General features: G+C 36.0%; 1 protein-coding gene across 1 annotated transcript in view; it reads left to right on the top strand.

Annotated features, from left to right (window-relative positions):
- The window catches only part of Duba (Deubiquitinating enzyme A), a 106,914-nt gene extending 83,820 nt beyond the window's left edge, over window positions 1-23,094 (top strand). The window contains exons 8-9 of the mRNA XM_083117461.1: window positions 14,559-14,874; window positions 22,492-23,094. Coding sequence (XP_082973587.1) covers window positions 14,559-14,874; window positions 22,492-22,652 — 477 coding nt within the window. The 3' untranslated portion in view covers window positions 22,653-23,094. The remainder of the gene's footprint in view (window positions 1-14,558; window positions 14,875-22,491) is intronic.
- The last annotated feature ends 893 nt before the right edge of the window (window positions 23,095-23,987 follow it).

Below are 23,987 nucleotides of genomic sequence, written 5' to 3'. Positions count from 1 at the left end.
GTTTTGACTGAATTCTTGTACCAATTTGCTCCTTTTCGAGGTGTTAGAAAAATGCCTTAAAACTTGTTTACCGCATCGGTAAAGCATCGAGATCAAAGTGATGTGTAGGGAGAGAAGTTCGCATGCCATTGAACAAGATTTTAATCAGATACATCCATGAAGAGCTGCGCATTATGAATGGTTGTCGTGAACAATTACAGTGTGATGCTTCCTTTAAATGAAAAGTCCTTCACAGTGACAAGGCTAACGTTTATGTTCATAAGGAAGTTCATAAACAGAATATGCGACCCTTGTCATCTGGTAACTAACTTTCGACAGAAACTGCTTCACAACATTCCCATAGTGTTCTGGTGTTCCTCCCTATTGAAAAAAAACACTGTAAAATGTACCTTCTTCCATAAGCAAGGATGAAAAAACCTGTTTATTTAACAAATACAAGTAGCCCTAAGCATGTAAGGTTCCATTGATGGAAAATTGACTAACCAATCGTGTTCCACTCAGCATGCAACACCATTAACTTACCAGCACTAACCATTCAGCTTTGATCTGTCGAAAATGGGTTATCAGATAAAAAGCATCGAATATTCTGTTTATGAACTTCCTTATGAACATAAACATTAGCCTTGTCACTGTGAAGGACTTTTCATTTAATGGAAGCATCACACTGTAATTGTTCACGACAACCATTCATAATGTGCATCTTTTCATGGATGTATCTGATTAAAATCTTGTTCAATGGCATGTGAACTTCTCTCCCTAGACGTCACTTTGATCTCGATACGTTACCGATGCTCTAAACAAATTTTAAGGCATTTTTCTAACACCTCGAAGAGGAGCAAATTGGTACAAGAATTCAGTCATAACTTTTTACTGGTTACAGATATATAAAAAAAAACCTTCACCATTGCATTTCTTATGAAATTCTAGCCTGATTTGATATATCATGTCACCCCCTTCCCATTTAAAATTCTCAAGTTGAATTGAAGATGGCGGACATCAAGATGGCCACCGACTATGTGTAAAGTGATTCATGGTTTGAGAATCGGTTGGCTGTTAGAAACCCCTAGACTTTGAGAGGACAGCTGATCAGGGTCACATAAAGGGCAGGTATACGTAAAAACACTAAGCAACAGTTAGCTTGTAACTGGAAGTGTGGTGGCAATTATCTTAACTGCTACTCCGTTTTGCAGTTTCCAGCCTACCTGGAAGTTGCAAAGCAACATGGCTGCCTCATGGAGCTATCCAAGTTGCACACACAACAACTTCCCAGTCTGATTAAACAAGATGTGATTCATAAAAAAGTTACATTAGTGTAGAAGAAGACTTGTTTTGTTTGGCAAAGCTTATCAATGTCCATGCAAGCAGGGAAATTAAGCAGCATGGCTACTAAAATTCACTTGAAGAGGTCGTGTTGGAGACTTTGCGACAGGATATTTGGCTACCAGATGCTGCAATCTCGGAACAGTGATCTGGTGCAGTGGTGAAAGGTACCAACTTGCAGAGCACGTTATGTTTCATAATACGAGTTTTTTTAAAAAAAAAATATTTATTATGTGTGTTCCCTTCACTTCATACTTTATTGTTGAATAATCTTACCTCTGAAAAACAGTACAGTAAATTTTAAGATAATTTTTACTCTCTTAACCTACATATTTTTAGAAGTTCGGTTACAAACCATGTTCACTAAAATGTATTTTCTTTCATTCAACAAACATGCATAGAGCTCGTACAAAGCTTGCAGTCGAAAGACATGTACAATTTCTACATATTAATAGTGTTTACGTCAACTGACAGGAATTATTCATGTTCTTCACATTTCTTCTATAAGAAAGTATTTATGCTTGTACTCCATAACAGCATTTGACATATCTGGGATTGACCTTTATTACAAGAAAGCCAAATCTGTAGGTCTTGCTTTCTTTAAATATATTTCATAATCACGAGTAATGGACTTGTAGCCATTGTTCCAATCATTTCCAATTCAAAAACGTGCTTTTGAGACCGGCTTGTGTGTATATGCTCTTGTAGTTCTACATTTAAACACCAACTGCGCCAATCAATGCAGTTTGAAACTTCACTAAGAGATGTGCTCAGATCGATTGCCTGTTTTTTCGTGTTTCAGCATTGCCAACAAACTATTTTGTGCAAACTTAGGATTGGGTATCTGGCAGTTACTTTCACATTGAAAAAACCAGGTGCTGGTTAAGACTGGTGATAATCTCCAACTGGCAGATAGCTAACAGAAAGATTAACTGGACATTGATAAACCGGCATTTAAACCATTGCCAAACTTCCAGTTAAAAATAATATTGTGCATTTCCATTGACCGTATTTTTGATTAATGGCAAACTTGCTAAAAAGACCATGTCGGGAAATTTAAATACATAAATTAATGCTAGCAAATGTATTTAAAATTCATGAAACAACAGGGAAAATGAAAAAGAAACCTCAAAAATGGAGGAAAATGCAATAAAGACTGCAAAAAATACTGGAAAATGACTTAAAGATCAAAAAATGCAAAATAGAAAGAATGTTATCTGGTTCTAACTTATGGAAAACAGACTGATATCAGGTTTAGCATTGTTTTCAAGGCTCAGAGAAAAAGAATATTTTTCATCAACTTCCAAGCCCTAGTTATGAACATGTGAAAACTTGCATATTACACTCCTACATGTTTTTAGCTGGAAAGAAGAAGGGTGGATTGGCATTCTTTTTGTCCAGTATGAGTCACCAACCAGTTGTCCAGTTTGCTTACCCCGATTAAGCAACAATTTGGAATTTCCAAAGATCTGACATCCCTTATGACCCTCGGATATGGTGAATACCAGATTTCAGTCAGTTCAGCATGAACAAAGGCTTATCAAAGGCATGTAAATATAGCTGAAGTAAGCAAAAGTTGCAGAAGAATAGGCATTTATAGGCACTATAAAAAGCATTTTTGGACTAGAAACACCACAAAATGAACTTAAAACATTAAAGCCTATGTTCTGTTACAACGGAATATATAGGGCAAATTGGCAAAAATCTGCACCCTACTTATAAGCCACATGTAAGTAATAACAGCTATATTTTATCTTTAATAATTAGCTACTTCGGTTATGTGAACTGTAGGCAGGCCCAGATTTTCCAATAGGCCTGGGCCTAGAGTGGCACTTTGGTAGGGTGGCACGATTGTTTGTTTTAAATTTATAAGGAATACCTAATTCTCGGATTGCCTCTCTTTCTTCTCTGGACACACGAATGGAATGACTTAATGTAGTTGTATTGTAAATATAAGTTAATGAAGAATATTTCTTAAGAGAGATAGGCTAGCAGGGCTCGGAACTAGTTTACTAATTTCTTGTTTTAATTACCGACGTCGTTGTTTCGAATGTACAGTATTGTGCTGAGCCGGGTCGGCAAGAACGTGTAGCCTGATGCTTGCTTTTAAAAGACAACACCAACTTGGCTGCATTCCAGGAATGCCGTTCCTTGTTATTATTTCTGTTTACCTTACTGCCTTAAATTCTCTGTACAGCTCTGATCTGTCCACACATGTGTTTTTCCATTGCACCAAAGAGATGCTTAGATATCTCTTTGGTGCAATGGAAAAACACACGTGTGGACAAAGATTTGATACTTGTAAAGACATTAAATTTGATTTGAATAGAAGAATAAGGTCTTGCAGAATATTTGAAAATGGAATTTCACTCTTGAATTTATAGGTTGTGCTAAAGAGCTGAGGGAGTTTCCACTTATTGATATATTATATAGTCACATACAGGGTGGATAAAAACCATGATTTTAATTTAAAAAATATTTTTGTTGATTTTTTTATTTATTTTTTTAAAAAACAAGCTGGCGCCATGCCATGTTTTTTTATAGAAGGCTTTTTCTAGTAAATGGCCCTGTAAAATATTTGAACAGTTTGATTAAAGCAAATAAAAAATATATGTAAACTTACATTTTTCTGTTTCTGATACTGTAACTACTATGGAAATGTTTGTTGAGTTTGATAATGAAACTAATAATAATTTCAGTAACTTTTCTTACAGTGAAACTAAAACATTCTGGATGTACTCTATAATTGTAACTTAAAATATTAACTTAAATATTCTTATAGTCTTTGTACCTGAATTTTGGAGATTTTTTTAATGATAGTTCGAAAAATATCAGCTGCCATGTTTATTTACAGTTTAATGATATTGACACTATTTATTGTTTAACCTGATTAGTATTTTGTATATTTTTTTTACACAAAATGTTTGCTATTTTTGTCCATTAAATTATTGATTTTTAAATCAAGAGAATTCACCAAAAGTGTTTCTGATATCTACAAAATCCTTATGTACATTATTCTATAAATTATTTATTTAGAGTGCTTTAATCAGTGATTTTTTTTTAAAAAAAATCACCTGATTTAAATCAATCCACCCTGGTTACAATTTGTATATTTTACAGTATGCTGCTTTACTGGCTGAACATATTGAGCAGTCTACTCGTGATCTTGTCGCCAAAAGTTCATCCAACCTGAGCATTAATGCATCTTTCTAGTGTCCCTTCATCTATTCATAAGTCATCCTCATTTTTTAAATCAACTGTAAATTGGTAGAAATATAACACAAAATTTTTAAAAAAATCACATCAATTAAAATCAACATGGTTTAAAGAACCTATTTTACTTTGAATTATTTTGTTTGAATGAGTTATTGCCAATCAGCACCTATTACTTGTGTACCTAATATGTACAAATGCATTTGTGTATTAAACAAAAATAATTTAGAGGGCCTCTCCCATGGCGCTGTGGTAGCGCCATTGCCTTGTAATCAAGGGGTCCCGGGTTTGATACCTGGTGAAGGCACAAGTGGTTCGGATCCCACTTTAAACTGTAGGTCCAGTCCCGATTAGCCTTACTGTGCATAAAGTGGACTTAAAACAGCAACTCAAATCAAATCAAAGCATTTGTGTTTGTGTTCTGGTTAGTATAAACATTGAACTGTGCATTGCAGGGTGTTTTTTTACATTAGCAAAAGATGAAAGCTGGTAGAAGTGTGGACATTTTCCATAGCTTGGAATGTTTAAGTTTATTATTATTGTTTGGCAACTTCAGTGACCAAACATGTTGGTATTGGACCATTACATTGCCACCCAAGGTTCTGAATTGAACTTATGTCCTTTATTGAGTTTTCCTTCATCAATTTCATCCAGTAAGCATCCATTCCCACCATAATTATTAGCCTCAAGACACAGAATGCAAAAATACAAGAGAATGCTACTTTTTACCATGACACTGACCTCCACCAGGAAGACCATGCCTTTCATTTTTACTGGACCAGCAGTCCATTGAGTTTCCTATCACCTCTGTTTCCTGGCTTTCTGCATCAGATATATCACTACTATTTCTTTGGAAATTCCCTCCTGGTTCCCTTCAGGTGGGCCACCACAGACATTTTGAGGTCCCCACTGTGGATTGAACATGTGACCACTCACGCCAAAGTCAAAGATATTAATTATTCACCTATGTGAAGACTTCAAGATTCTCCAGGGAAATAGCACACACACTTCAGTTTGTACTTTACTTCAGCACTTAAATCTCAATGTTTTCCATGCAGCAACTGCACAATCACTCCTGGTTCACAGATATCAACAGGCCTTGAATATTTTAATAATATGAAGGGAAATCTAAATTATACAGAAAATTAAATAAAGCAATAAAGAGTTTAGAAATATTACAATTTTTAATTCATATTGTGACAGTAAAATCGAATAGCTTAGATGTAGTTAGGGCCCCACACTTTCTTGATCTTGGCCAAAGATGGGGGTGATGTGATCAGCACCATGCCCCTGGCTGCCTGCCTTTACCTCCAGGTACCCACTTTATATGATGCTGGGTGGGTGCCGGAGCCGCTTGATCAGGTGGAAAAATATCCCAGTTCTCCCCCGCTGAGGATCAAACCCATATCTCTCGCATGGAAGTCAGATGCCCTAACGACATAGCTACTGCGGCTCACTTAGATGTATTACAATATTGAATTCTTGCACATTGGTAATAACAACAAAAGTACTCTACAGTCATAATCTTACACATAAAACTACTTTGACCTACCATTTGTTGCATTTATCAAATGATAGCAACAATAAAATAAAATTACTCACAAAATATTATGAATTTTTCTTCTGGGTTAAAAGCAGGAAGTCTGGCCACCTTAGCTATGTGGGAGCTACAAGGACATGTGTTAGGTTAAGTTTCAATTGGCATGGTGGCCATGCACTTTTGATCTTGACACTGAAGTTCCCGGGAGAATCTTGGTCTGGGCATGTGTTCTTTGCAAGTGTCCAGTCGTCAATTTCATCTAAACACCACTCATCCTCATCATAATTAGCTAAAAGTCTCAGAAAAGTGATTGTAAATAACAAAATTTGTTATCAGTCTTGCCTTTGGTGTAAGTGATTTGGTCCCGAGTGGAATCTCTAAAATTTTGAAGTTGACTTGAATAATCGGGGAGCAACTTCATATAAATATCAAAACCAACGTTATTTACATGAATTATCGATGCAAATCTATGTTGAATTACACTAGCACTTACTGGAAATTAGGCAAAATATATATGAATGCAAACATATCCATTTTTAACATTTTTATTAGCTATTAAGGAAATAAACTAAAAAGTGAGAGAAAGTGTGTCACAAGCTTATTCTCTTGAAGCAAATGCATAAAGATATTATTATAAAAAGAATTAGAACTTTGCCATACAATGAAGGAACTAAATAATGAACTTACCATTCACAAAATTTTCAAAAATGTTCAATGTTTTAAAAAAATTTTCCAACATATATTTTTCAAAATGAATGAAAATCCTATAACTTATATGGGCTTAGAAAGGAGCTATTTGTTCCAAATTTCTCAGTCAAGATCGTACTGACTTGCAGAAAAAGCAATCAAATGTATTAAATACAACTCAAATGTTCAAATCTCAATATGTTTCTCCTACTTTTACGAGATACACATGAAAAAAACATACTGACTCAAATAAAAGGAACCGTATGTGGTCAATTTTCAATATCGTTATTTTGACAACTCTGATATTGTGTATGGGTATTGCAATGGTTTCTGCACACACATAATTTGCATTCCGAACAACATACCGTTGTTTTATTCTTCTTTTTTCCATCAAATTCATGGCTGGCGTGCTATGATTTAACCTTTTGGTGCCCAAGCGTCTCGAACGAGATACCCAAAAGTAACCCTCGGGGTACCAAGCGTCTCGATCGAGACGCTGTGTCAAGGTCATAGTTTTTACGTTATAACTTTTCTATTTTTGGCTAGAATTTCGATTTTATTTTTTTATATTGTTCCTAACACATGTATTTAACAGAAATGGTTTTTTGCATTTTTTTTGTCTTCATGAAAATGGAGGGGGAAAGGCTGCATTTTGAAGCTTGAATCAGTGGCTTCCCGACCATTCCTTTTGGGGGTACAACTCAAGTTACATTGGTCATACGACAATGATGCAAATATTTTTCTGTTTCTTACATGCCAGCGATAATTTCTATGTGCATTTTGAACTTTTCATATCCTTTTTTCGGGGGGCGGGGGGCGAAACCCCATTTATTTTAAAAAAAAGTATTTTCAGGGGATTTCCCCCTTTCCCCCTCCATATATACGCCGAATGTGCATAAATTATATATCGTCTAAATCTGTGATTCATTCTTCGTACAACGGTATATTTTTCATATCTCTAGGGCATTTAGTTTCTGAGCTATAGTCATTTCAAGGTACCGCTGCATTTTGAAGCTTGAATCAGTTGCTTTTGGGGGTACAACTCGAGTTACATTGGTCATATGATAATAATACAAATATTTTTGTGTTCCTTACATGTCAGCGATCATTTCCATGTGCATGTCGACACTGTCATGTACTTTTTTTTGGGAGGAGGGTGGGGGAACCAATTTTTTTTTTACGAAATTTTGGAATTTTGAGAGTTAGCCCCCTCCCCCCCGCCACATATACGCCGAATTTGCAAAAAATTAATATAATCTGAATCTCTGGTTCATTCCGCGTACTCATCTCTCTAGGGCAATTAGCTTCCGATCTACACTCATTTAATTGAAACTCTGCATTTTGCTCAAAATCGGCTCGATACCCAGAGGCTTACTTGTGAAAAAGGTCTTGGGCGTCAAAAGGTTAAGGTAGGAAACATTCCCGTGCCCGGTACTGAGTGCTGCCAAAGGGGGACCGGTCACTTCAGAGGTGTGTATGCAGCTGAAAGAATGGCAGAAAAAAGGTGCGAGTGCCTCTTATGTTTTCATGGGAATGGTGTAGATAGGTCACCTAGTGCTTTTCTGACCATTATTGTGCTGGTAAGCAAAATAAATCAAAATTTTCAAAAAGCGGCACTCGGTGCCACTGTGTGGGTTACGGAGGGTTAATATGTCATAGGAGAAATACAGATACAAAGGTTTTTTGTGTAAGTTTTAACCATGTTTGCCATGCAACATCATGAAGAGTGCAGATTTGTTTTTATTTCATTACTCTTGGAATATATTTAGTGAAGCCTCATTGGTGCAACCCTCAAATTGAATTTTTTTGTGTGATGAAAGCAAGAAATTCTTGTTCAGATGAAATAGCAATTTTGAACTAATTTTCACTATTGATACTTGAATTTTATATATTTTAAGATTGAGCTGATACCACATTGAACTGATACTCATTCTCACCAGTACTGATATCTGAACATTGTAACAATAGGAATATATTCAGAATATTTTTTAAATGATGATATATAAGTATTCATTTTCCATTGAAACTACAACTAACAGAGTTTAACTTTAAAATATTCATAGGTTCACATAAGGTAATTAGAAAATTAAAATAGCTGTCATTTATTCACAAAATGTATTATTGCACATAATACTGGTGCAAATTTAATGCAAATTATGCATTTTGTATAATTTTCAGGATATTTAGAATTCACAAGCAGTATTCGAAATTATACTTTCACTTGTTGGTACCATTTGGCTCCTAATGCATTAAAACTGGTAGGCAAATTTGAAAACTTATTTGCCAAACAGAAAGCCTAATGAGTACAAATTGTACCTCAATTAGAATAAAAAAGCAATATATGAAAGACAAAAGCATTATATTTTGCTTTAGTGGTAATTAAAAATGATAACATATTTATTAGCATTTGCAGTTTATTACAAACCTATAGCTGTTAGTCAACCACTTTTTCATGAAAGCTGCCTCAAATTCCCAGTTTTCACTATTTACAAAAAATGAGGAGTGCAGTGGCACTTTCTTGTCAAAAAATAGTGGATATTTGTTAAACATAAAATATTTTAATTGCTTCATTCAGTGTTTGGCAAGTACAATTTTGTTGTATTAAGTATAAGTAGACTGTGAGTGGGAATTTGCAAACAAGTATTATCATTTATCAATTAACTATACTTTGCTACATAGTTCTGTGTACATTCAAAAGTTGAAAGTTTCAATAAAAAAAGTCAAGGCTCTTAGTTATGACTTTGGGCAAATCAACAAACACATTGAGTAAGAAATCAGTGGATAAATTTGGGAACCACTTTGTCCATTACATGCAGCTGTTGTCTAGTTGCAAGTTACTTGGTAAAAGTGGTGACTTGAAAAATTTTAGTAGTCACAAAACCAAAAATTCCAGTCACACTGTGTTCACTAAAGTGTTGCATGGCAATTTGCAGACCCTGTGAGGAAATTGGCCTCTGGATTGGTTGATTGATTTGCATTACTTCACTTTTTGTTCCACTTTTGGCTGATTTGCGAAGATGGGATGAGTGATGATAATGATGAAATTGATGAATGGACGCTCACAAACACCCATGCCCAAGCCAGGAATCAAACCCGGAACCCCTGGCATCGTAACATGATGGGCTTACCACTCTGCCATGGGGACCGGCCTCTGGAAAAGTGTTGATCAGTATTAGTGATTAAATTAAAAATTCTAATTACCACATGTACTAATATAGGCTTTTAATTCAAAGTGCCTGTACAGCAGTATTCAGAAAGTTACTTTTTAAAGTAACTGAGTTATAATTACAGTTACTAGATTCAAAAGGTAACTAAGTTACTCATTTTGAAAAGTAACTCTGTTGCAGTTACTTTCTGCTGAAAATTTTCTTGCAAACAAATTTCACACAATCAATGGTCATTAATTGTATTAAAATAAATATATGAAGACTTGCATGTGTTTTATTTATGTTTCTTATACATAAAGTCCATTCACTCATAAATAGAGATTTTTTTTATTAGACAAGTATAGAACTCTATGATTAAAAGTAAAACAAAATCTTATACACTATTGCAAAATAAAGGTATTCTATTTAATAGTTATTAAAATGTACTTTTCATATCCCATTAATTAAACTGCAAATCAAAGCAGCAGAAATCATTAAATCCACACATCTATAATGCTGGTGCATGAAATGACATTACACATTAGAAAATTTGCATTTCTGTCTGAAAATCAATTTCAAAACTCTTGAAGTGGAAAACTAAACATTTTAGAAAATTCGAACCATAAATAAACTGATATATCGTACTACTGACTACCACCCTTCACCGCAATAAATATATCTCACAGTGCATAACTGATCAGTGTTGCCAGCTCACACAGATGCAGAGTTGCTGAACATAGGTGTTTCCATTATTTTGATAACCATCTGTATTTAGTGAGGCCTCATTGGTGCAATCCTTCCAATAACTAAACATTTGCAGAGTTCGAATGGTCACTTGCTATTTTCCAATCCTTCGGAAATTGACAGAAAAAATCAATGTGACATAAAGAAACATGACCATTTATGATCGAATCCCCCATCAAGGAAGAGTTGAACAATGTGTGTATTAAAATATTATTTCAGATTCCAATTCTAAGTTATTTGAAGGACAAGGATTGGTGAGTGCAGTTTCATTAGAAAAAAGAAAAACCACTTCTCCCAGGATGTACCCTCTCCTCTTTTAAGACAGAATTCCATATCCCTCAGGCTAAAAATATGAGAGGGGGAGAATTTCCCCCCTCATCACAACAACAAAGCCACCCTTATAACAGGGTGACTACTCACCGGGAATTATACGTGAATTCTGCGGGAATTTTTCTCCGTAGACGTGAAAAATTGCAACTTTTATTAATCCAAATCCCATTGAATTTGTAAATACAATTTATACCATGAGGCAAGTTTTCCAAGTTTAAATTTTATTTTTCTCGAGGAAGGAAAAGAAAGAAAGCTGTTTGGAAAATAAAACAGAATTCTCTCAATTCATTTACTTTGTTAGTGTCCTTTACATAATATCTATCTGACAGAGACTGAAAATTATTGCAAGATAAGAAATCTTGAAACTGATCAGGTAAATTTGAGTTCAAAATTCTTAGAAGTAACACTCTTTCTTACATTAATATATCCCGTAACATTTGTGACTTGTGTTTGTAGATGTATTTCGAGTCCCAGTATGTGAAGTGGCAAATGTAAACTCCGCAACTTAAATGTTTTAAGTATATAGACCTTTTATATTTTTAATACATTTGTGTGTGGGTAGTGAGAGGTGGCAATGCATAAGGTTGAAATAGAACATATCCTTGAATTTTTGGAATTTTTGCCTTGAAAACCGGGAATTATACTTGAATTTTATCATGATCATAGAGTGGACACCCTGTATAACAAAGATGAACAGATTAGACAAACTACTTTGCATAAGAGTTTCGACTTCAAAATCTCTTATCAAAGTACAATGTAAGTAAGTATTTTAAATAGAACTTTTATTCAAGTCAAGTACTTACGTTATGTATTTCTTAATGTTCTGCTGTTCACAATATATTGGCATGTATAAACTCTTTTTCAACACACAGCTTGCAGAGAAATTCATAGTTAATTCCTTCTGTGCCGTTTAATTTAAAAAATCATTTGTATGCTAGCCACTGTGTTTCTCCTCCATTCCAAGCTCAACAAGACCCACTCCTTGACAATGACTACCACGTTCAAAATGAAAACAGCAATCCACCCAAAACACTGCTCTTTAAGTGCAATTACAAATAATACTTTTCAATCAAGGGAGAATATTCTAAATTTAGAATGGAGCGAAGCACAGCTTCCTTGCCTTTGGTGATTCCATGGAAAAAACTTTCACTTTGGCATCTAGGAAAAAACACACATAGAAACAAGAGTTGCTGAATTTAGTTATTCCCATTTTACAAATTTTCAGGTTTACAATTTAAATGTTGTAAAGTAACTTTGAGAACATTATTTTTATTGCAAAAAGTAATCATGTTACAGTTACAGTTACTTATTTTTAAAAATAACTAGTTACAGGTACAATTCCTCAAAAAAGTAACTGTTACTTGTAACTAGTTACTTCCAAATACTGCTATACAGTGCTGTGCAAAAGTTTATTAACATTGTGTTGTTTTTTTTTGCGATAATTTTTTTCAAACTTCATAGATTCAAGTGACATTTTTATATGTGGGACAGCAAAGTATCAACAGGTGATGGATCATTTCGTACTATTCACAAAATTATTAAAAATCTTGATCTGATTTTTTTCAACCTGGCAAAAAAATAACACTTTTATACTTATCACTGTAATATATGAACACTATGAACAACAATCACCAAACTAGTTATCCGTATCTATCCACTCTAGTACTTGCTTTAAAAGCCCTTAGCATCGATCATAGCCTGGCACCTGCATGGCATCGAGTCAATCACCGATTGAGGGATTGTGCTCCATTCTTCCTTCAACTCTATCGGTAGGCTGTTTGGCATCTCAAGATTGACCATCTTCAGAGTTCTACAGTTGACCAAGGTACATGGAGGCATTGTCAAGATACCCAGGCATTCTGCCTGTGCCAATCCCCACCTGTCTTCCAGGGACATTACTCGGGAAATAATGGTGCAAGAAGCAATGCCACCGTCCATGGACATTGTGAAGAGGTGGCTGAGGATGGGGGGGGGGGACTGTTCAGATGTCGGCCTGTAAAAACATTGACCTCCATCAAGAACAGGAAGGCCACACTGAAGTGGGCGAAGGAGCACCTGGTGTGGATACAGTCAGTGGAACAATGTGTTGTGAACAGATGAGAGCAAGTACCTTCTCTTTGAAATTGGCAGTGGGGAGTGGGTACAACATCCCAAAGGCAAAAGGTATGCCCCCCAAGTACCAACTGCCCACCTTCAAGCATGGTGGTGAGAATCTGATGGTGTGAGGGTGCTTCTTTGCACATGGGATAGGTCCCCTCCATCGTATCGAGGGCAATATGGACTGGCACATGTACAGGGACATACTCGTGAATGTCATGTACTCATTTGCTTGAGGATGACAACCCGAAACACCAATCACCCAGGAGTGGATAGACCACCATCAAATGACTTGTATAAAGTGGCCATGCCAGAATCCGGACTTGAATCCCATCCAGCACATGTTGGATGAGCTGGAGCAATGCCTTAAGCACGAGATAGCCAAGAATGCCAACGAGAAGTTTGCCCAGCTGAAGAAAGAATTAGGCAAGGTCTGTCAGTCGGTGACATACTCCATGCCATGCAGGTGGCTGTGATTGATGCTAAGGGCTTTGAAACCAAGTAATAAAGTGGGTTGATAACAGTGACCTGTTTGGTGATTGTTGCTTAAAGCATTCATGTATTATTGTGATAAGAAAAAAATGTGTCACTTTTTGCCAGGTTAAAAAAATTCGAATAAAGATTTTTAATAATTTTGAAAATAGTCCGAACTGGTCTACCACCTGTTTATATGGATGCACCTAAATTGCTGCCCAACATGTAACAATTTCACTTGAATCTATGATGTTTGAAAAAAGTTATCGCAGAGAAACATGATGTTGATAAACTTTTGCACTGCATTAGATATGTTTCTTCAAAAGTTAAAAATATATTTTAACATCTTCAACAGGTACAATATAATTGCTCTTGTGCATATCATATACTGGGAGCAGTGATTTATGTTCCACTTGAAACCAGGAAAGGGTAGACAATATAGATGACCATATTCCCATGATGAGAAACATCTTGTAAGTGAAGGTAAAATGTGATTAACATTAAACACATGCCATAATACACCTTTCAAATTGGTGGATTGATACTGTACAATTCTGTATGCTGATAATTGATTGAAAAGATGTTAGTCTGAAAAATGTGTTTACATATCTAAATCCATGCATTACGTACAGTACTTGGGTTTCCCCTAAAATCCTTCCTTCCTTTATGAAGTGTCTCAGTGGTTTTCCCTGTACCTATTTCTTCATGAACAACATTTTAAACAAAGTGCCCTTTTATTTATTATTTTCACCAGTCAATTGTGGGCGATACCTGGCTCCCTGATGGAGTGATTAGTCCAGTGCATTATGCAGCCAGGGATCCTAGATTCAAATTTTGAATATCTAGTTCTCATTTTATTGTGTTCATCCTCACAATATCCTAGGTAGGTGGAACAAGTGATATAAAATAACAAAAATACAAACACAAATTGTGGGTTATACGTAGCTTAGGTGAATGTATATTACTGAAGTCAACTATAATATTGTAACTTTTATTGTTTATTTCAGCATCGGAGTGCATCTGCAACATGCACCTCTACTTCAGGATCATCTAGTGATATTCGATCACCACGCACTCGTTCAGGAGGAAACTCTCCCAAGGATGATCCTCATCATTACACAAACCATGCTCCGCAGCTTTCACCTAAAGCCTTATCAGCTGAAGATGGTGCTATTGCATCATCATCATCTGCTTCCAGATCAAACATGTCATCACCCCACTGGTCATCAGCTGCAGGATGTAGTAAAAACAACTCAACTGAACTTGGATTTCAGCTAATGGAAACAGCTTCTTTTCTGAATCAGCTACCACCACAAATGTTCGGTAAGTAAATTTGCATCTTCAAATGAATACAGAAATATTGAAGATGTTAATACAATCTACTACATTTATGTTTGCACATTTAAGTAGAATATCTAAGTAGTTCAGAGGTGGCATTTTTGCATTCTGGGTAAGTCATTGATGCTTCTTTGTATTAGTTTTCATACATATGTAATCAATTCACTTTCCATTCTTAGTTGTTGCAATTAATGTACCAGAAACCTACAATGGACTCCATTTACAAGGATTCTTGTGTAACATAATATGCAACATGCACAGCACCCTAAATATTGCACATTGCGTAACTTGGCTTGCTTGAAAGTGACTTGGTAGGCCTATGAAGCCTATCAGGTTTATCTGGACCCAGTTGCTTCAGAACTAAAAAGCCAATTGTTATATTCAACTTCCACATAGATGATTCACTCTTTTCCTAGTAAGCATCATTGTCATCATCACAAACGATAATTAAATTCTGCTGTAGGGTCATTCCATGTGAAATCAACCAATGGAAAGGCACTTTTCAACCTCACATAATTTGATTCATTTGAAATTTGGCATACTGAAATGGCTACGCAAGGGAGGAAAATATGCAAAGTTGCACATCCATATCTTTTTGTATTTCCAAAATTACAGAGGTGCAAAATGTGCAATTTTGCATTTTTTTTCAACATCTTATTAACTTTATATTGCAATATTTTGGTAACTATGTTCTTTTACAACATTTAACTAATCTGGTTTATTCCTGGGATGAGTGATATGATACATTAAGTTTCTTAGCATTTTCGTATCAAGAAAATTTAGAACTACAGTACATCACATGCAGACGTCATTGACAAACTAGAGCTCAAATCACTTGCAGCAAAAGAGGAACTCAAAGTACAATTTTGTACTAAGATCTTACTCCATAACATAGGGCAGTGATCGCAAGAGATATTCTTGGTGGCTCATAAATGATTGGAGCTGGTAGTGTTCTTGAGGGAAACTTTGGCAACCCACTATTGGCATCTGGGCAATATTCCGATACAGCAAAATAACAATACTATAGTATTCATTCTCATTCTCACATATGATTAAACGTTGACAATCACTCACGAACCAAGAAAAAGTAAGGATTTTTAGATGAAGTTGAAAGAAAAACCCTTACATGTTGTTCAAGTCTGGCCATCCATATCAAATATATACAGTATATAGTATTTTGTTAATATGACACCATAAATTAACTCGATGGGTCAGTTTGTCTGGCCGTAAGAGACAAATGTAAATTGCCCTGGGGGTCATCGTGTGATGGTGGCTTTAGGCTGCCATCATAAAAAATGGTGACTATCTTGATTGATTTTTAAATGAAACTCTTGGAATATAATGCACTGTGTAGGAGGAGAAGTGGAGGGGGGCAAAGAGGAAAGACACAAGTATTGTGACTTCAATAACTGCTGTAAATTTAGAGATTTGATTTGGAAATTTGAACGGAAAACAGGATACAAAAATTACTTATGAGTACTGTTGCAGTATTTCATTTGAGCTAAATTGGCTAAGTTTGAAAATAACAGCACCTGCAACACCGTAGAAAATTGTGTTTCCATTCACCCAACATCTTGAAACATGTTGGCTGACCCTGGTTTGATTCCTGGAAGGGGGGTGGGGCTCCCTGATGATGCAATGGTAGTGTTGTCGCCTTGTAATCAAGGGGTCCCGGGTTTGATACCCAGTGGAGGCACATAGTGGTTCGGATCCCACTTTAAATTGTAGGTCCAGTCCCGATTAACCTTACTGTGCATAAAGTGGACTTAAAACACCAGATCAATCAATCAATCCTGGAGTTGGAATATTTCGGACAATCCCTGCATAGAGTGGCTCCATGGTTCACCCAGCCTCTTATTAATATAGAAAGTTAAGCAAAATATGCAACTCCTGGACTCAAACCGGGGTCTCTGCCGTGCACTGTGCCATTACTCTACCAACTGAGCTACCTAGCCAGTGGTTTCACCTGATTTTTCACTTCTGCTGTTTTACCTGTGTGGAATTGTCTCTGTTAGGGATATGTTGCCTTTGAAACATTGATCATGCCAACGGTGCCTAGTTTCTTCCAGTGTTGAGCTGTATAGTCTTCCTCTTCTTTCTTTGACATTATGGCCTTAGCCTTCTCAACAATGCTGTGATGTGTGTCTCTACATCATCTATACATCTCATCCTGGGCCACCGTCTTCTTCTGCCTTCAGGTCCAGATTACCGTATGATATGAAATGGATTTATCATTAGAGCCGTAGCTAGAAATTTCTGCGCCCGGGGCGAGAATAAATTTTGGCACCCCCTACAATCGCCTTGTCGAACTTCTACCATTTTTTTTTTTAACCTTTTGTGTCCCAAGCATCTCAATCAAGATACCCAAATGTAACCCTCACAGTCCCAAGCATCTCGATCGAGACGCTGTGTCAAGGTCGTAGTTTTTACGTTATAACTTTTCTATTTTTGGCTAGAATTTCGATTTTTTTTTATATTATGTATTTAACAGAAATGTTTTTTTGCATTTTTTTTTGTCCATGAAAATGGAGGGGAAAAGGCGGGAAAAGGGACTTCTCTTTTGCGTCTCTTTTCAAGGTCAAATTTTTGCCGACAAAGGAAGACCTGCTTTGTTGTTCTAAAGCAATGCTTTTCACTCCCTCCTGTTAACTGCATTCGAAGGAAGCTTGTTTATCAGTATCCGATGTCAAAATGAAAGTTTTCCGTGAGGGCGCAAGCAGGGGAGGGGGAAGACTGGTTGTTGAATCTGCGTTGTGAGAAGGGAATTTCGAAGCACGCTGAAGGAAACCTTTGTTTTTTTAGCACAAGTTGCAACAGGGGTTACCCTGCATTGTCTAAAAATAGAATTTCAAGCAGCTGCAAGAATCTGCGCTCATTTTTCACTGCGTTCTAGCTTTTCATCTGTGAATGTTGTGCGTAGGTGTTGTTTTGTGCCCAAGTGCGAGGACATTTTTTGGGTGAAGTGACAATTTTTTAAAATAATTTTTGGGGGTTTTCTCCCTTCCCCCTCCATATATACGCCAAATTTGCATAAATTTTGCATTTTGACATGTTTTTCGGGGGGGGTGGGGTGGGGGGAAACACCACTTTTTTAAGAAAAGTATTTTTGAGGGGATTTCCCCCTTTCCCCCTCCATATGTACACCGAATGTATATATATATGTATATCGTCTGAATCTGTGATTCATTCTGCGTACAACAGTATATCTTTCATATCTCTAGGGCATTTAGTTTCTGAGCTATAGCCATTTCAATGTAACTGCATTTTGAAGCTTGAATCAGTGGCGTGCCGACCATTCCTTTTGGGGGTACAACTCAAGTTACATTGGTCATATGATAATAATGCAAATATTTTTGTGTTCCTTACATGTCAGCGATAATTTCTATGTGCATTTTGAACTTTTCATATCCTTTTTTTCGGGGGGGCAGGGGGGGGAGAAACCCCATTTTTTAAAAAAAAGTATTTTCAGGGGATTTCCCCCTTTCCCCCCCTCCATATATACGCCGAATGTGCATAAATTATATATCCTCTGAATCTGTGATTCTTTCTGCGCACAATGGTATATCGTTCATATCTCTGAGCTAAAGTCATTTCAAGGTACCGCTGCATTTTGAAGCTTGAATCAGTGGGGTGCCGACCATTCCTTTTGGGGGTACAACTCAAGTATACATTTGTCATATGATAATAATGCAAATATTTTTGTGTTCTTTACATGTCAGCGATCATTTCCATGTGCATGTCGACACTGTCATATACTTTTTTCTTGGGGGGAGGGTGGGGGAACCAAATTTTTTTTTCCGAAATTTTGGGATTTTGAGAGTAAACCCTTCCCCCCCCCCGCCACATATATGCCGAATTTGCATAAATTTCATATAGTCTGAATCTCTGGTTCATTCTGCGTATATCACTCATCTCTCTAGGGCAATTAGTCTCCGATCTACACTCATTTAATTGAAACTGCATTTTGCTCAAAATCGGCTCGGCACAGAGAGAGGCTTATATGTGAAAATGGCGTTGGGACTCAAAAGGTTAAGGGAGGGGTAGAAGCATTTGTTGTTGTGCCTTACTTAAATAATTTTGTTCATTCAAATTGACATTTCATTTATGCTAATAATTGTAGCAATTACAACTGTCGAGTTGTTTGTACGTATACACATATTTTTCTGAATCAAGGATCATTATTGACCTCTCCGTGTGCAATGATAATAAATCCTAGAAATGAAACTAATGCATGCAAAGAAAAATATCTTACCATATGAATAGCATATATATTTCTTAGTCAGCAGAAAAATCTCTAAGAAAGATCATTAATGTAATGTAATGTTTTTTTTATTATATTAAACCCTTTCAAATACCAAAGTAAAACCTATTTACACTGCAAAATGATATACTGATCAGCTGAAATCAACAACAATAAAAACAAAAATTTATTATGAACAATAATCAGTACATGACAATTCTCCTGTGTGAACATACTAACTACAGTTTCACTCTTCTTGGCTTTCGAGCAGCAAAGTCATTGATAACATCATCGAACACAAGTGATTGAACTCTGTACTTCTCAACAGACAAAATAGCCAGGTTACTCAGCTTTTCTTGACTCAAGGAAGAACGCAAGTAATTCTCAAGTAAATTCCTTTCACAAGATGCAACAGACGAAGGTAGAGTTAAAAATAGTTTCAATGCAGTGACAAAATTTGGGTACAAATCAATACATGATATTGTATGATGAATGAGGGAGCAGCAAGTGGTGAAAATTCTGACAAGCATTCCAAGTGAAAGTCTTTTAAAGATGCTTGCACATGATGTTTAAAGAACAACAGTTCATGAAGTAACTCACTTCCATTGATATCCTCGGGGTTTAATAAAGCCAGATCAAAACAGCCAGGTTACTCAGCTTTCCTAGACTCAAGGAAGAACGCAACGTTTCTTCTGACATAACTGCCATATTGCTTGGAATAATTACGGAAAAATCCTCCAAAACTCCTTTCATTAGCTTTAATCGATCGCCTATTTGTGACAAAATTGAATCCAATGCACAAAACAAGCTCTTCCTAATTTGTGTTCTTCATTTATGGCTGCACTTTCATCTTCTGCAACTTCATCGAAAAACTTGGTTTAATTTTTGGGATGCTGTTCCTTACTTGCAATGTTCATATCATTGCAGATCTCTTTGCTTTTCTCAATAGCATTAGTTACAATATTTTCCCGATTAGCAGACGGAAAGCTATGCAGTCCCTGTAAGTGACTAACACCTGTATCTCTTGTAACAGACTTTTCTTGTAGCTGTAGGTTAACATTGTTAATAGCTCGAAGGGTATAAGCCCAGCAGAATAAGAACACAAGAAAGTTAACCTTCTTAAGGCTGTGTAGCAGGCATTTGGCACCGTGTACCTGTTTCAGGTGACTCTTTTGAGATGTCACATAATTCCTCCAAAGCTGCACAGACATCCGGAAATTGGGTACTTAGAGATTGTAACTTAGAGACTGCACTGCATTTGCTTTCGAAGACCACCTAGTTGCTGATTGACCCTTCACAGTAATATGAACATGATTTTTTTAAAACACCCCAAGAATGAGTTGATTTACTGAAAAACCTGTAAACATTTTGAATTGCTCCAAATCTATTGACTAAGTTTCTGTGTCTGCTGACGCAGCATGAACACCAACTAAATTTAATGAGTGTGATGCACAAGGAACATAGAGAATTGTAGGAAACTGCTGAGATATGCGAACTTGAACACCGAAGTATTTCCTCGACATATTACTGGTGTTGTCAAAGCTCTGAGCACGGCAGTTTGACATGGAAAGGCCATCATTCTGAACAGCATGTAAAATGTTTGTTGTCAGTAGTAATGAAGCCAATGAAACTTTCTTTGATTTTGCACACACTATCTGAAGACACTGTAACGTAACGATAAATGACTGACATCAGAAGTCTAGTCATACAAAATGGCAACATATTTTGCCCTTTTAATGTCCTCAATTATTGCCTGATGTACTTGATTCCCTGCTATGTGGTCAAGTTCATTCTGAATTTGTGGAGAGCTGATGGGGAGTGTACTATTGTTGACACGTGAGATTTTAACACATCGTCATATTTCACCAACAACATAAATAGGCCCAATAAATTCCCATGTTGTTCTGTAGCCTCATCAGCTTTCTTCCACAAAACATCATCAGTGCCTCGTAATGCAAGATTTCTTGATGCCAGAAACAAAATACAGTTTAATAGTGCCCGTAGTATATGCCTCCATTTACCAGTTTCACTCAGAATTTGCTGTTCTAGCACGTTGTCTAGCAGTGTTGGTCTTCAAACGTGACGATAGCTGCCTCCACTCGGCAAAAGCAGTTCTATGGAATTGCGAATTTTTGTGATGAAGGAATTCGCGGATTAAGTTTATGCCAGTGGAAGAATCCTTGAGCACGGCAAAACTGTGATGAATCTGATTTGGCAAACAGGAAACAAGGAAGACAGTAGACATACGCCAAGCAGCATAGACTTTTATTTATTATTATTGTTCTAAGTCACGTGTACTCTCGTCCTGTACCTTTTATTTGAAAGCTGCCTGATAAGATCATTGAAAGAGCCAAAGACCATCACGACGTATTGCTTTAAATGAAATTGCTTTTTTGAAGAGATAGTTTTCCTTCAAATTTCGCAAAAATTATTTTGTTTTAGAGGAAAATTTACTACAGTTGTTACAAGATTCAGTGTGCAGTTTACACCAATAGTATTTTTTCAGCTGCATATACTATTGGAACTATTCACTAAGAAATTGTAAAACACATCCTCACTAACAAACAAATAATATATACAGTGCGGTCCAAAATAATATCCCCACTTGCTACTTCCCTTTGTAGATAAGCTTTAGCTTGGGGGGGGGGGCTAATCGCCGCCACTGATTGTCAGAAATATGTTGACACTGGCAATGATATTGTTTCAATAGGGCGCCAATACTTTCGAGGGGATCGCATGCATCCTTTATTACAAGTAATTTCAATTTTTTTCTTCTTGCCATTCGGCACCCCCTTCCATCAGCACCCGGGGCGACTGCCCCCCTCCCCCCCTCCCATAGCTACTGCTCTGTTTATCATACATCTTATGATGTGGGTATGTAATGCACCTTCCCAACTCTGTTTTTCATGCATCTGATTTGACTTTTGTATCTTGAAAACAACACTAAAATGACTGTTCATTTGGTCAAAATATGTATCAAGACAGCAAAGTCGAAAGTTACTTTTAAACTTTGTTCCATAGAAAAATATTATCAATATACAGTAGATCCTCGATTTTACGTTTTTCAGGGGACCTAGTTCAAGAAACTTAAAATGAGGGAAATTTTATAACATTTTGCTGTATTGGGACGATGAAGATTGAATGTATAATGCGGGGAAAATGTAAAATTGGGGTTCCACTGTATTTTGTTTGTTTTGAATTTATGAAGTTTATTTTGTGCATCAAAGTATTGGAATTGCAATAAATATATATATTCCATAAACTACCTCAAGGATATCAACAAAAACTCTCAATGTGCCTGTGGAATTTCATTAACAATTGAAAATAACATGTATCATTTTCTCGTTTTATTTTGTTTACAGGCCTTACAGAGTGGGACGAGTCTGACATTCTCGCACAAGTGTTGGCAACTTCACAGCAAGAGTATTTGGATAGCTTGAAGAAAGGGAAGAGTGTTGAAGGTTGTGAGAATATGGTTGACAAAATGTCATGTGAATTCAGAGGACCATCTACATCTAGCTAACAGTAAATATGTTGTAATAAAACATAAAGACTTGATCTGCCTCAAAATTTCAGTCAAATTCCTCAGTACAGAAACATTGTTTTTTGTAGATTTTTTAAATAGTATTTGAGAAATTTTTGTTATTCATTTTTGTTGAAATTTAGCGCAAATATAATGTGTATACATGTGTTTGTATATTTATGGTTAACGTCATTTGCAAGTCTTTTGCAAGTCGTTATATTTTGACCTGATTAATAATTATTAATAATTTTAATTTGTGATTCTTTTTTACGATTTATATATTCTACAAACCGGATTTATTAATTCTATTCCAAAGAGTTTGATTGTCTTTACTTTATATATATATACACCCACATATATATATATATATATATATATATATATACACACAAACACACACCACACATATAAAATAAAATACTATGCAGCTTCTTGTACACATTTTGTTGTTGAGTAAGTAATATTGTAAATGCTGTATCAGTGATGTGGGTGTTTACGTGTAATTTCAGCTTGTAAATTTTGTTCTTGTGTAAATAATAAAGTGAAACCAAAGGTACTGCTGCGAGACATTTATTTTGTCTGGAAAATAATTGTTAGCTTACTCTTGCATCCCAAATTCTCATTGTCTGTAAAAATAAAGTTTTGCTCAGACTGACATAGAAAAAAAATATTTGAGCTCCGCTGACTCATCTTTTGGTGTAAAGGGCTCCGTGGTTTGCAAAGTTTGTTAACTGTTCATCTAAACTAGTGTGGTTAACCTAAGCAACTTCATGACTTACATTTTTCAAACATGTTCTTCAATAGTTACATTTACTGGTTGATCTCTGATGGTACAAGTTTGAAAGCCTGCTTCCTGCTCCAGTGCCACATTAAGTTATGCAAGAAACTTACATTTGTACAGCCAATGGCAAAAATGATAGTAGGCAAATTATCCATTGCTATTTTCATTATTTTTTAATTCGACTTCCTTTGTTGTTTAGAGGAATGGAATTATTTTGATTCGAAGAAGATGTCCTCTACTTATTGACATTTTTATTTCATTATCATCATGGTGTATGAAAATGGTGATGGACAGTTGGCCTAGTGTTTCTTTTGCCATTGGGTGTACACTTTTCAGAACCCCACAAGCCAGCTTGGTGGCCAAGCACATTAATTGGTTGACTTTCAATGTCGCCATTAAAGTTCTCAGGTTACTCATCCTTATTGCCATGATTAGCAAAAGTGGCAGAAGAGTAATGCTAAAAAAAAACAAAAATAAAAAAATTAATGGAACCACATAAGAATCAAAATTAATACAATTTGAACGTATTTGAAATATTCCTTTTTTGAACATTG

Source organism: Lepisma saccharinum, chromosome 2 (assembly GCF_977018435.1).
Source record: "Lepisma saccharinum chromosome 2, izLepSacc3.1, whole genome shotgun sequence".
NCBI classification, from domain to species: Eukaryota; Metazoa; Arthropoda; class Insecta; order Zygentoma; family Lepismatidae; genus Lepisma; species Lepisma saccharinum.
The sequence above is the reverse complement of the archived record's forward strand: the minus strand, read 5'-3'. Positions and strand labels throughout refer to the sequence as shown.